The following is a 12,371-nucleotide window of genomic DNA, read 5'->3' on the forward strand; positions in this document are numbered from 1 at the left end:
CAAATCGGAAAGTATCAAAAACAAGGGAGAAGGTAACACCCCAGACAGGCGTAACGTGGCAAGGTTGAAGCACAAACATCCAAACACCGAAAACAGTGATGTGTATGCGCATGCCATTGTAGCATATATATATATATATATATATCGCCTCCCTCAATTCACGCATTACCCCTTCCCTTTCCATCCTTCTACACACGCGCACGCACCCTCTCTCTCTCTTTCTCTTTCTTTCTTTTGCACCCTTGCTTTTCTTCGCTTCCTCGTCCGCGATACCTCCCGCTTTCCCCCTCCGCCTCAGTTGTACACCATATACTTCGCTGTGGCGCTGAACTTGTGAAGGCCCTTGATCACCTTGTTGACGGCGTCCAGAAAATCCTTTTCGTTGATGGTCTTGCGTCGAGCGCGAATAGCAAACATGCCAGCCTCTGTGCACACCGATCGCAGGTCTGCGCCAGTGGCGTTTGGGCACAAACGCGCAATTAGCTCAAAGCGAATGGTCTTTTCACATGACAGAGATTTAGCGTGAATGCGCAAAATTTTTGTGCGTCCCTCAAGATCTGGTAGTCCAACCTCGAGGCGACGGTCCATGCGTCCTGGGCGCGTGAGTGCGGGGTCAAGTGTGTCGGGGCGGTTTGTCGCCATGATAACCTTCACGTTACCGCGCGAGTCAAATCCGTCCATTTGATTAACCATTTCCAGCATAGTGCGTTGAATCTCATCATCGCCGTCATCACCTCCCCGGGCTCCGCCCACTGCATCTACCTCGTCAAAGAAAATAATGGCCGCCTTCTTTGAGCGGGCCAATTGAAATATCTCACGAATCATACGGGCACCCTCGCCAATGTAGCGTTGCACCAGTTCGGATCCAATGACACGGATAAAGGTGGCGTCTGTGCGATTTGCGACGGCCTTTGCCAGCAGCGTCTTGCCCGTACCTGGCGGTCCATAAAGGAGGATACCCTTCGGCGGGTCAATACCCAGTTGTGTATATTTCTCCGGATGTGTCAGTGGCAGTTCTACCACCTCGCGGATGCGATCAATCTGTTCCTTGACTCCGCCCACGTCGTTGTACGTGACATCCGGCTTCTCCTCCACCTGCATCATTGAAACCGAAGGGTCGATACGGGGTGGTAGTGGGATTTCAATGTGAATGCTGGAGTACCCCAGTAGCACACCAACCCGCATCGACTCCTCAATATCCTCTGGGGCAACACGATTACCGAGTTTCACAACGTATTTGGCGGTATCGCGAATATTCACAATATACTTTGCATCCGCCTGTCCCTTATTGAGAATACGGGTGCACCGTGCAACATGAAGGGAGTTCTCCGATCGCATCACCTCCTGATCACTGTTGAGGTCCCATTGCACAGGTGGTGCAAGGCCAAGTTCGTTGTCCTTTACACCTGCTAGTTTGTTGACCTCCTCCCCTTTTGTTTTGACAAACTCCTCCAACTCCTTCACTGGCGCGTGGTACGGGCCTGAGCCATAGAGTTTAAGTAGCGCTATGTCGTCCTTGTCAAGGGGAATAATCTCCTTCTCCTCGTTGTCCTTGTCCTTTACACGGACGGTATTCGTCGTCTGGCACGCACCCTTTTCGTTTGCCATCTGTGGATGTTAGCTGTATTCCTATCGGCTCGCCCAACGTCAACGACTGCCCTGAGCCCCACTTCCTTTCCTTTTATTCCTTCGATGCTTGTTGTGTCTTTTTCTTCTCTTTTCTTTTCTTTCTTTCTTTTGTTTCGGTTTGTTGTTGTTGTTGCTGAGTTCCTTTCTTCAGTCGCTCTGCACCCAAACTGTGGTCGGCGCCCCGCTTCCCTGTAGATTGCGCAGAGTGGCAGTGAGGGGGTGAAAAAGAGAGTAAATGCGTGGAGAAAAAAAGCTACAAAAAGGGCATTCAAAATTCACGATCATCATTGCCATCGTCACCAACAGTCCACACCATGCGCATACACACACATAATGTATATATATATACATATATATATATATACGCATGCGTCAAGTGTCAAAAGGGCCGATTCACATATCCGCTCCCTTATCGTTCTCAGATTCAACTCATCTATTCCCTCAGTTTCTAGTGTGTAGGTACGTAACATATAAGCATATGGATAGAAATATAGTCATATGTGCGTACACTATCGCACCACCGCCCATCCATTCACAAAGCAGATTAGCTTAGGTGGTGGCTTTTTCCACGTACTTGGGTTTCCCCGCATTCCAAGGGACGTAGCGGTGCTTTATCATGTGCTTAATGCGACCGCCCATCTGCGTCACTGTCAGGATGATAAAGTACATGAGAAGAATTGGCCAAAAGACAGGGATGTCCAGAAAGTTAAAGAATGTCAGGAAGAAGCAGATTGATACAACTTTGAACATGCTCTTCCACACCACAAACTCCTGCACGCGCGGTACAAACGGGCGAAACTCCTCATCATTACCAGCAGCTGTTCTTGGCAGCGGGGAGTCCTCCGCAAACTCCTCCTCAGCAAGCGGCGTGATGAGGAGCAGCAGCAGGTACAATAGATGAATGCCCATACCGTACGTAATGACATAGAACCCGCCATGGAAGAAAACACGAAGCATATAAAAAATCAGCAGAAAACCAAACATTGCCCATCGCATTGAACGGTGCGGCACGCTTTTGTCGAGATAACGCTGGTAAGTGAGATAGGCTTTGCGCTTAAACTCATCAAGAGCCAAACTTTGTCCGGTAATGTCTCTCGGTGGCATTATTTCACACTTTTTTTTTCTCCTCCCTCCCTCTCTCTTTATATATATATGGATCCTTTCCTAGAATTGTAATGTCAGTAACTCACAGTCCTTTTTTTTTTTCCGGCTCTCCACCACCTAAATCTCGCCCCCTCTCAAGGCAATCCGTCTCCCGCTGTGTATGCGCTCGTATGTACGTATACGCGTGCGTGTGGCTGCACGGTGAGTGAGAAAAAAAGAGTGAGGAGAAGGATCTTTTGAATGAGTTCTTGCAAGGGGTAACCCCACCTTGTGGAAGTGAAGCCGGTGGCCACGTGTCAGACCTGCAGTGGCGAGAGAGACACGACAAAAGATACAATACCGCAAGACGCGCCTACACGTATACAAGAGCCAGAGCAGAGAGAAACAAGAGGAAGAAATCTTGCCAGCATGTAAACACAGACGCACGCAACAACAACAACAGAAACAACAATAACAACAACACTGCATACGCCGACGACCACTGTGTTAATGAATAACCAAAAAGAGCAGCGAGGCGCCATCATGCCCATTCCCTCATCTCTCCTTTGTTTTTGTCTTTGCTTTTGTTGCCGTGTTGTCTTGTCGCTCTCTTGGTGAACGCGATGAATAGAAACAACAGCTAGAAACATGTGCACAGTCAAAAAGCGAGAGGAGGGGAAGCACCATCATTCCCCCTCAAAGATACGGTCCACCTGTCGCCGCTGCATGTTATACTTGTGGTCTGCACCACCCCCGCCAGACGTATCCAACTCTTCCACCCAACCCGCCTTTGCGTCCGGGTGGGCGTCGCAGAATGGCAAGTACGGCTTAATATCAAGCACGGGTGTGCCGTGCAGAAGATCGTGGTCGGCAATGTGAATCTCTAGCCCACGCACGGCCACAAGCCGCACACATGAGAGCCCAATAAAGTTTGGTCTGTGCGGACTTCGCGTCGCAAAGACCCCTCGCAGCTCCGTGTCCCGTGGCGGCACAAGCATTGTTTTAAATCCTGCGGAACGCTCAGCGCCTTGTCGTCGTCGCCGACGCGACGTTCCTTCTGGCAGGGTCTCCACAGTGCTCGGCCCGTTCTCACCTTCCTGCTCCTCCGCCAGAGTGGAGTATGAGAAGGAAAACAACACCCAAATGAACTCGAACCCACGCAGGTCTCGAAGTGCGTTCTCGAGTCCAACCCGCAGCTTAATGACGGCAGTTTGGGGGGCAAAGTTTGTTGTGTGCGGCTGCCGTGGGGCCGATATGTGCGTTCGCATCAGACTGTGCACCACCCCAACCCCGCAGATGGAGTACGGCTGAAGCTTTTCCGGACTTAGAACAATGCGCACCAACCGATTAGCATGCAGAACGGCGCGCTGGAAGTCTGCCTCGTAGGCGGAAACGTTGTGCGTCCTCCGCTGCAGTCGCTGTTCGACGCACACCTCTACCTCCTCTGGCGTCTGAAGGCGGTCAAAAAAGAACACCTTCGTGCTAGACACCGTGACGTGGCCCCGTAACGCGTCTTCGTCCGCGGGCGGAAGGAGTGACGCCGGGGGATCAAAAAGGCGCGCGGTGACACTGTTAGTTGCGAGCTCCGCCTGAACCACCTCCGCCGGCCAATACGGCAGCCCAGCCGGGCGCACCCAAACAATGTCGCCAGGAAGAAAATAATGGGGTCGCACAGTAAATCGCGTTGGGCGTCGCTCGCGCGCTACTTCGTTGTCACGGCCAGTAACGGTGCTGAGAACATCCCCATCAGAGCGTACCCGCTTTGTAAAACGACCCTTTTCAGCTGGGCTCAATCCCAACCCATCATCACCGCCACCACCCATAGCAACTGCATCCCCCTGTTCCATTGAGAACCGTGCGATGTCCGCGATATGGGCAAAAATGTTGTTCTCTCTTCCCAGGTGTGTGCGTGAGAAAGGAAGGGTGTCTGACCCTGAGTGACCACTGAGCGTAGATTGACAAAAAAAAAAAAAATGAAAGCGAGGACAAACCATTGGAGTATAAAAGATACACAGTAAGACATCCCCGGAGACAGACGTCGAAGAAGCACACTGTATGGTAGACGTCTCTCCGCGATAAATTACTGTGCTTAGGCATGTATGAAGAGTGAGGGGCCCATTCTCCGGATCCACATTGCGGCGAAAACTGCAAAAAAACACAAGAGCAGCGCCGCTCCTTTTTTCCCACTGCCACCATCACACCCTCGGTAGGCCACAGTGCGCCCACCCATTCCTTGTAGTTGCTGTTGTTTTGTCCTCGTTTTCATTTTAGGTCCTTAAGTATCTTCTCCTTAGCCCCACGATTACGTGAGTTACGGCAGCTCTTATTCGGCTTCATACCTGCGGCACTCAGCGGTATCCGGCACAAAATGTAAGATGCGTATCGCCTCTTCCGTGGTGGCATCATACTCGCTGACGGCGTAGGCAACAGCGCACCTCCACGCCACCCGCTCCGCCGCACTGGTAAAGCACTTAACAAAATGCAACTCCTTGAAGACAGGAACCTCCTTCAGTAAGGTGAAGCCCAGCTTCTCCCTAAAAAGGCGAATGCTGGACGTGTTGGTGTTCAGAATCTTCGCAATAAAACATGAGGCGCCGAGTTTGTCAATAGCGTAACTTATCAAAAGCCGCACGGCCTCCTCGCCAAAACCCTGCCGACGAAAGGCACGCTCGGCCACCATCACCGCCACCTCAAACCACTCTCCGTGTGCGTCCGAAGGAGCAACCCCCCCCCTCCTCCCCCTCCACCTGCTCCACACTGTTGCTGCCGAGACGAAAAAGGTTACAGTCTCCAACCATAACATAGGTCTCAGAGTTGCGACCCTCCACCTCACAATCCACACATGCCAGGCTACAAGTGCTGCCCGTGTGCGTCAAGCAGGCGGTCACGAAAGGGGTGCTTATCCCTGACACCTTGGGCCCAACACCATCCCGCGAGGCATCAGCGCCTGCATCTTCACGTGCAATCTTATTCCCCCCCGATGTCCCACCTGCTCCGACGTCAGCATCATCCATCGAGTCCTTCACTGCTGTACATTTTCCTAAGGCGGCATTCCCTATAACCTTTCTGGGCGCTTTTTTTACAATTCTAGAAAGTGGGGCGAGAACTATAAACGTCAGTTTGTCCTCCGCATGTAGCCAATCGCGCTGATTGTCGTACTCCTCCTCCAACGTAAGTCTCTCACTTGCCGTGCACTGCATCAGCTCACTGTCGCCCATCCATTCATAGTATCGAGGGACATGGTGCGCCAAGTACGGGACAAGTCGTAACCGGCTGCCACTCACTAGCACACGTTCGTTGTTCATGCACAGTGTGAATGGAGACGCAGCTCGCACGTCCCCCTTTACACCGAATTGATACGAATCGCCTTCGGCAAGCACGTAAAATTCGTGCACATGGTGCGTGTGCGTGTTGTTAGGAAGGAGGAGAGGGCACAATAAGAGCCGGAGAAAAAAAAAAAAAGAGCAGCAGGCAAAGCCCCATCCGCTCCATTCAAGCCGCAGAGTGCAGCACTGCACAGAAACACAACAAAAACCAAAAAAAAAAAAGAATTAGCAAAACACGTCGTTTCCGCTCTGCAAACACCCTTCTTACCTTTGATCTCTTTCCCCCTCCCCTCTTTCTCTCCCTCTGCACAGCACAAAGCTATCATGCGTCAGTATGGATTGGGGTGTAGAATGAGTTCACGCAAATCGATGATGTCATCACCGTGGGGAGCTACCTCCTAATATTCCACTGTTCACCAGCAGAAAAACATGCAGGCACATATAAATAGGAAACAGTTGCTGGATATAAAAAACAAACAAAAATAAAAAAGGTTTCTGCTGACTCCCTTAACGGGGAGAGAGCGAGGGAGAAGAGCGTATGTGTGTCTGTGCGTGTTCGTGCTGAAAAATATCAAGCAATGTTGCGCGGTTGTCTCATCTTCAATTTGTCACGCTTGCCATGTTCCTCCTTGGTCTGGCCAGCTTTTGTTATTATTTTGTATGTGTTTTGGTTTGTTCCATCGTTTCTCCACACACGAACCCGGTCACTCCTTCCCCCGGCAGCACTTACACACACAGCTAATGGCAACGCACCAGCAGGATGCCTTTTTTTAGAAGCAGCGTAGAGACCCAACAGTCACGAGCACCACGCGTCCTAGAACAGAAGCAAATTATAGGACTTGGACGATGGTTTGAAAAACATCATGAGAGACGACGCAACAGGCAGCCACTTCTGCAAGTTATTGCGTCTCATTCATCCTCTGCATCCGAGAAGGATTGCTCAAGCGAGGCCTCTACAAGACGTCTTACGCGTTCGTCATATTTGTCCCTTGCATTTGTGTATAACGAGGCAGCCTCACCGTTCGCGGCGGAATTGGGGTTGGGATCTGACAAAAGTGATATGACCATCATCAGCAGGGATTCAACATCGATTATCGGGCTCCAGCAACTCTTCAGTGTGTCAAGGCATATATTTCCATCAACGTACACGTTTGGATGAAACATGTCCTTTGTCAGAAATCGAACTTTCGGTGGCGCACACGGATATTCGACGGTGAAGTTCAGCTGCAGCTTGAAGATCCCACCCTCCCAGACTGTACTGTCAGGCCCAAGCACAATGGCCCGCCAATGAAAGAGGTCTCCGTCAACTGGGCGTGCCGAAAAATGCGAGTTAGAAGCACATTGTATCCGTTTTAAATCTTGCATGAGGCGCCGATGGGCATCCGCGGCGCTGTGTGGATTTTCCTCTCCAGCACGAGTACAATTTGCGCGTTCCTGCTGTCCCGCCCGCCGCTCCTCCTGCTGCGGCTGTGTCTGCCCCAAAAGAGCGTCAGGCGCACGGGATCGCTCCAGCGTCCCAGTGGATCTTACGGTGGCAGGCAGATCCATGGTAACGGAACGTGTTCCCACCCCTACCTTCACCAACAACCACGGCAGCCGCAAAAAGGGGAGAGCCACAGAAAAAGGAATAGATAGGACTAAAAAAAAAAAGGAGTAAAAGTATCGATTAGAATGTTAGTTGTGGACACGCGCACACACTAAACTCAGTTGAGAGTCACCGTACTACGCCTCCTATTGCTGCTAGTGCACCCTCTCGTGTTTTTTTGTTCTTTTTTGTTGTTGTTTTTTTGCTGTTGGATGGAGACAAATTATGGATCAGACAGAAGAGACAAAAAAAGCAAGAAAAACTATTGGTGGGGAAAAATGCAGAGACCGCCAGCAACAGTCCCTTCCTTCAGCCGCATTCATCCCTCTCCGCCCCAGAGACACAGAGAAGCACACAAGCGCAGCATGAGAGAGAGAGAGAGAGAGAGAGCAAAGGCGATGCGTGTATGGCACATGCATAAAAATATTCATGTCCTCCTTGCACATATATTTCCGCTTCTTTTTTTTTTTTTGCTTTCTTTCTGTTCTCCTTTTTTTTCTTTTCCTTCACTCTCCCACGTCACCTTTTTTTCTTCCCTCCCCCCCCTTCCCTTCCCCGTTTCCTTCGTGGCCTCCACCTCCCCTCGCTGCCTGCTGAACATAACTCGCTGGAGGGGGAGAAAGACGTGTCATGCGTAGTAGTTCAGGCTAGACTTCTTGCGAGCCTGTACAGCCGTAACGCCCTCCGCAAAATCCTCATGTGCCACATACACACGGTCGTTGCGCAGCGCCAGCATACCCGCCTCCACGCACACCGCTTTTAACTGCGCCCCGTTCATATCTTCTGTCATGCGGGCAATTTCCTCAAAGTTGACATCCCCGTGAAGAGCCATGCGACGGGAATGAATTTCAAGAATTCGTGCCCGTGCCTCCTCATCTGGAAGTGTAAACTCTATCTTCCGATCCAGCCGCCCACTACGCAGCAGTGCGGGATCGAGCACATCAATGCGATTGGTGGCTGCAATTACCTTCACATCATCGGTGCTGCCGAAGCCATCAAGCTGTGAGAGAAGTTCCAACATAGTTCGTTGCACCTCCCTGGAACCGTGCTTGCCACCCTCATCGGAGCGACGTGACCCGATGGCGTCCAGCTCATCAATGAATATGATTGTTGGTGCCTTCTTCTTTGCAAGAGCAAAGGCGTCACGTAAGATACGGGCACCCTCGCCAATGTACATCTGCACCAACTGAGGCCCCGCAAGCCGGAGAAAACACGCATCTGTGGCGGCTGCACACGCACGGGCCAGCATCGTCTTTCCAGTACCCGGCGAACCGTAAAGCAACACCCCTTTTGGTGGTTTAATGCCAATACGCGCAAACTTTGCCTTCTCCGTGATGGGTAATACGACAGCCTCGATCATTTCATTAATTTGCTTGTCAAGACCCCCCACATCCGTGTACTTCTCCTTTGGCTTCTCCTCAATCTCCATCGCCTTCACACGACTGTCATACTCGGGTGGTAGTGTGTCCAAGACCAGGTAGGTGTCTTTGTTGACGCCCACCAAGTCTTGTGGTCCGAGCTTGTTTGCATCCACCAACCCCACCACAGGCAAAAAAACGGTATGCCGGTTTGACGTCTTTACAATGGCACTCTTTTGCTTTCGCTTCGACTTCTTTCTGCCCACATCCAGTTCCTCCATCTCATCCTCGTTATCATCCAAATCCAAAATCTCAGATATGCTGGCTACCAGGTACGGCAGCTTATTGTTGTCCTTCACCCGCTTCCTGTCCTCCGCCACCTCCTTCTTGATCCGCAACAACTCATTCATACTTGAAACTTCCTCGTTCTTCAGCTGCTGAATCTCGCGTTGTAATTGCGCTGCGCGGGTTCGCAGCTGAGCGTTCGTGAGGGTCTCAATATTTGCTAATTCTTCTTTTGACACCATGCTCGCCTGGGTGGCGTTGCCTCCCTCACGTTTACGGCTGCCGCCAGCTGCTGCACCCTCCTTGGACATGAAATGACAAATCCAGAAGTGGAGTACTGGGTTGAACTCCGACTTGCCTTGGCCCTCGTATTAGCCTGCACCTGCGTAGCCAGTTCCCCCGTCCGTCGCTTTGCGTGTCCGTACTGCACGACAAACCCGCTCTTCCTTTTCTCTCCTGTGAAGATAGGAGTAAGATATTCCTTGCTTCTGTACGCGTGCGCCCCCGTGTCTTTCTGTGGTGCGGCAAAGACGTCTCACTTGTCAGATGTTTTTTCCCCCCTCCCCGTTTTTGCTGGCTTTTTTTCCGCTCCCTCGTTTCAGGTGTGAAAGTTGTACCGCTGCAATGCCGCTGCATGTTGGGTTAAAAAGAAAAGAGGCAAAAGTAAACAAATTACATGCATGCACCTTCAACACACCGCCGCATGATGGCGCAAGCATAAAAGCAAAAAATCAGGCAGGCATTAAGCTCCTCCCCCACTCAGCCCACTCCACTCACACCACCTGCGCGACTAATCAACATAAGATAATACACCAAATATATATATGACATCACAATGCTTAAAGTCCTGTAAAGAATACACCCCACCCCTCTCTCTCTCTTTTTGCTTTAGTTTGGCTATTTGCCTCATCCTTCTAGTAATTTACGCTTATTTCATTGCAACGATAGATGTGCCTCAAGGCTCAGCCCCTTCTTCCACGCGTCGTATTTACGGCAACAACTGTTTAACGCGGATAAGTACAACAGAAAGACATATATATGGAAACAAATAAACTTACACCGCCTGGACGCTACGCACAATACATACCTCTGTCCTGCATTGTATTGTCGTTGGTTCCCCCTTCCTCTTCCAGACACCATCGGCAGTAGCCTTTACACACAGCCGGTGGGGTCGCTGCTGAAGTGCTCAGTCTCACAAAGGTCCTGCATGATTTCGCTGAGCCGTGCGTGGGTCCGATACAACTCCTTCTGACAGCGCAGCGCTTCCGCGAGTAGTTCTTCCCGCTTTTCTCTCGCAGCAACAGGCACCTCCGCGGTGCGCCCACCGCCGCACAACGTCTGGCCACGGGCATTTGCTGCAGCAGAACCATCAGTTGCAGCGTTGCTCTTCACATTGGTCGTCCTCTTTGCGGCATCGTCGCCTGACGCACAACCGCTTCGCCGGCTGGATCCGGCACACGTGTCGGAGAGGCCAAGCGCGTACTTCTTTTCCAGCAGCTGACGCAGCTTTTCCACTTGCTCCTCAAAGGCATCGTCAAACTGCGGAGAAAAAACCACTGGCGTGGGCGTGCCGTCCTGCCCGACCGCCTGCGACGTGACTGGGTCGTACGGGTCACGAGGGAGTGGACTGACATCATTAGTGACCCATCTCCCACGGCACACCTCGCCCGTTTCCGCCACGTCCTCCTCCACCACCCTCGATTGATGTGCGTTGTGGTTAGAGAGGATATAATGCTGCAGTGCTCGCTCTGTCAGATGCATTGTTAGCTCAACCACATCCGGGCGCAGTGCGGCATGTGGATCTTGCGGAGGATCCACAAAGACCTCTTCTTCCTCCACCCCCTCCACCATCGCCCCTTTAACGACATTTCCCCTCACATTGTTGCTGCTGGCGCCGCCACCACCGTTACGACTACTACTCCTACTGGGACTTCTGCTGCCTGGCAGTGTGGAATCACTCGTTACGCTAACAAGGTCGGGAAACAGCGTTTCCATCACCGCAAGCACAATGGCGGAATAGTGATGCCTGGAGATGGCGCCACGGCGGTATGGATCCTGTAACGCCTGCCGAATAATTGTGACCGCCTCCTGTTTAGCGGGCGGTAGAGCGGTAAACTGCGTGGTAACTACATCGCCTGGGACTGCGGCAATGTCACGGTGCAACGCGGCGTACTCTCTCTCCACCAACTCCCGCAGGCGCCTCAACTCGCCCTCGCTAAACGGCGATCGCCACCGGTGTTGAGGTGGTTCCTTTTCTTGCTCATCTACACTCCATCGCCCTGATGTGCCATGTCGAGGCCTCAGCTGCGCCGCGTTATTTTTGTTACCGCCACCACTGTTACTTCGGCAGTGCTGCGGCGGCTGATGGTAGCTGTGGTGGTGGGTGAAATTATTTCCCTTGCTCTGCGTCACATCGGTGTGCGGGGACAACAAGGCACGTGGCTTCCGTCTGCCATCACCGTCGCCGTCGCGCTTGCCGCCTTTGTTGCTGCTCCTCTGCCACCCCCTCTTCTGGAGGAAAGCAAGTGACGCCTTTACGCAAATCGTAATGAACGCCTCACGTGAGAGGAGTGACGCCCCTGGCACGGCAGCCAACATTGCCTTTGTCGTCAGCACCGCCTCACGCGCCGTCATGCGTGATGCCTCCTGTTCCGGCGTCAACTCGACAAACACGACGATTGTATCGATGTGTGTGTGTGTGTGTGTGCTACAGCCACTCACCCCAAATAAGGCACGTAGTTAGGCAACCAAACAAAAACAAGAAGTGAGAGGGATAAAAGAGGGGGTGACAAGATGCAGAGATGAAGCACCAAAGGAAACAACCCAAACGACATTTCAGGGTCCTCCAGCACGTCAGGCAACCAACATGTTGTACGAGACACGGTGCACTCCCCTTTAGAGGAGTTAGCAACAGGGCGCCAGCGTGAACAGCCGGTCATTTCCATCCCACAGCACAGTCACCTCTTCAACACCATTATTTCCTGAAGCACAATTCGACGACCCCAATGCGTCCTGCATGGACCTCTGCGGACTGTCCAGCGAATGCAAAGGGCTCTTCTTGACCTTGCGAGAGTCACTCTTCAAATCGCTTGTCTCCCGGCACAT

General features: G+C 51.9%; 8 protein-coding genes across 8 annotated transcripts, besides 13 other annotated features; all 8 read right to left on the reverse strand.

Moving 5' to 3' along the window:
- The first annotated feature begins 123 nt into the window (after positions 1–123).
- Positions 124–145: a microsatellite.
- A 62-nt stretch (positions 146–207) lies between these two features.
- Positions 208–233: a microsatellite.
- Positions 234–294: 61 nt separating this feature from the next.
- Positions 295–1,608, reverse strand: TraAM80_05600 (putative proteasome regulatory ATPase subunit 1; the record flags this gene model as incomplete). The annotated part of the gene is made up of 1 exon (XM_029382473.1): positions 295–1,608. The coding sequence occupies one exon, from the start codon at positions 1,606–1,608 to the stop codon at positions 295–297; it is 1,314 nt and encodes a 437-aa protein (XP_029237566.1).
- Positions 1,609–1,669: 61 nt separating this feature from the next.
- Positions 1,670–1,739: a microsatellite.
- A 220-nt stretch (positions 1,740–1,959) lies between these two features.
- Positions 1,960–1,993: a microsatellite.
- A 185-nt stretch (positions 1,994–2,178) lies between these two features.
- Positions 2,179–2,733, reverse strand: TraAM80_05601 (endoplasmatic reticulum retrieval protein; the record flags this gene model as incomplete). Its single annotated transcript, XM_029382474.1, has 1 exon — positions 2,179–2,733. One exon carries the CDS (start codon positions 2,731–2,733, stop codon positions 2,179–2,181), a length of 555 nt encoding a protein of 184 aa, XP_029237567.1.
- A 427-nt stretch (positions 2,734–3,160) lies between these two features.
- Positions 3,161–3,195: a microsatellite.
- A 203-nt stretch (positions 3,196–3,398) lies between these two features.
- TraAM80_05602 (SAM-binding protein) lies at positions 3,399–4,559 on the reverse strand (the record flags this gene model as incomplete). The annotated part of the gene is made up of 1 exon (XM_029382475.1): positions 3,399–4,559. The coding sequence occupies one exon, from the start codon at positions 4,557–4,559 to the stop codon at positions 3,399–3,401; it is 1,161 nt and encodes a 386-aa protein (XP_029237568.1).
- A 476-nt stretch (positions 4,560–5,035) lies between these two features.
- TraAM80_05603 (putative N-acetyltransferase) lies at positions 5,036–5,392 on the reverse strand (the record flags this gene model as incomplete). Its single annotated transcript, XM_029382476.1, has 1 exon — positions 5,036–5,392. One exon carries the CDS (start codon positions 5,390–5,392, stop codon positions 5,036–5,038), a length of 357 nt encoding a protein of 118 aa, XP_029237569.1.
- A 10-nt stretch (positions 5,393–5,402) lies between these two features.
- Positions 5,403–6,017, reverse strand: TraAM80_05604 (N-acetyltransferase; the record flags this gene model as incomplete). Its single annotated transcript, XM_029382477.1, has 1 exon — positions 5,403–6,017. One exon carries the CDS (start codon positions 6,015–6,017, stop codon positions 5,403–5,405), a length of 615 nt encoding a protein of 204 aa, XP_029237570.1.
- A 211-nt stretch (positions 6,018–6,228) lies between these two features.
- Positions 6,229–6,274: a sequence feature (A-rich).
- Positions 6,275–6,312: 38 nt separating this feature from the next.
- Positions 6,313–6,344: a microsatellite.
- Positions 6,345–6,947: 603 nt separating this feature from the next.
- TraAM80_05605 (ubiquitin-conjugating enzyme E2) lies at positions 6,948–7,586 on the reverse strand (the record flags this gene model as incomplete). The annotated part of the gene is made up of 1 exon (XM_029382478.1): positions 6,948–7,586. One exon carries the CDS (start codon positions 7,584–7,586, stop codon positions 6,948–6,950), a length of 639 nt encoding a protein of 212 aa, XP_029237571.1.
- Positions 7,587–7,796: 210 nt separating this feature from the next.
- Positions 7,797–7,827: a microsatellite.
- A 131-nt stretch (positions 7,828–7,958) lies between these two features.
- Positions 7,959–8,012: a microsatellite.
- Positions 7,991–8,013: a microsatellite.
- A 66-nt stretch (positions 8,014–8,079) lies between these two features.
- Positions 8,080–8,130: a microsatellite.
- A 24-nt stretch (positions 8,131–8,154) lies between these two features.
- Positions 8,155–8,208: a microsatellite.
- A 43-nt stretch (positions 8,209–8,251) lies between these two features.
- Positions 8,252–9,577, reverse strand: TraAM80_05606 (putative proteasome regulatory ATPase subunit 5; the record flags this gene model as incomplete). Its single annotated transcript, XM_029382479.1, has 1 exon — positions 8,252–9,577. The coding sequence occupies one exon, from the start codon at positions 9,575–9,577 to the stop codon at positions 8,252–8,254; it is 1,326 nt and encodes a 441-aa protein (XP_029237572.1).
- An 841-nt stretch (positions 9,578–10,418) lies between these two features.
- Positions 10,419–11,900, reverse strand: TraAM80_05607 (uncharacterized protein; the record flags this gene model as incomplete). The annotated part of the gene is made up of 1 exon (XM_029382480.1): positions 10,419–11,900. One exon carries the CDS (start codon positions 11,898–11,900, stop codon positions 10,419–10,421), a length of 1,482 nt encoding a protein of 493 aa, XP_029237573.1.
- Positions 11,901–11,953: 53 nt separating this feature from the next.
- Positions 11,954–11,973: a microsatellite.
- Positions 11,974–12,371: the final 398 nt, after the last annotated feature.

The sequence above is a fragment of the Trypanosoma rangeli genome (assembly GCF_003719475.1).
Source record: "Trypanosoma rangeli strain AM80 chromosome Unknown Tra_15.4_contig_00186, whole genome shotgun sequence".
NCBI classification, from domain to species: Eukaryota; Euglenozoa; class Kinetoplastea; order Trypanosomatida; family Trypanosomatidae; genus Trypanosoma; species Trypanosoma rangeli.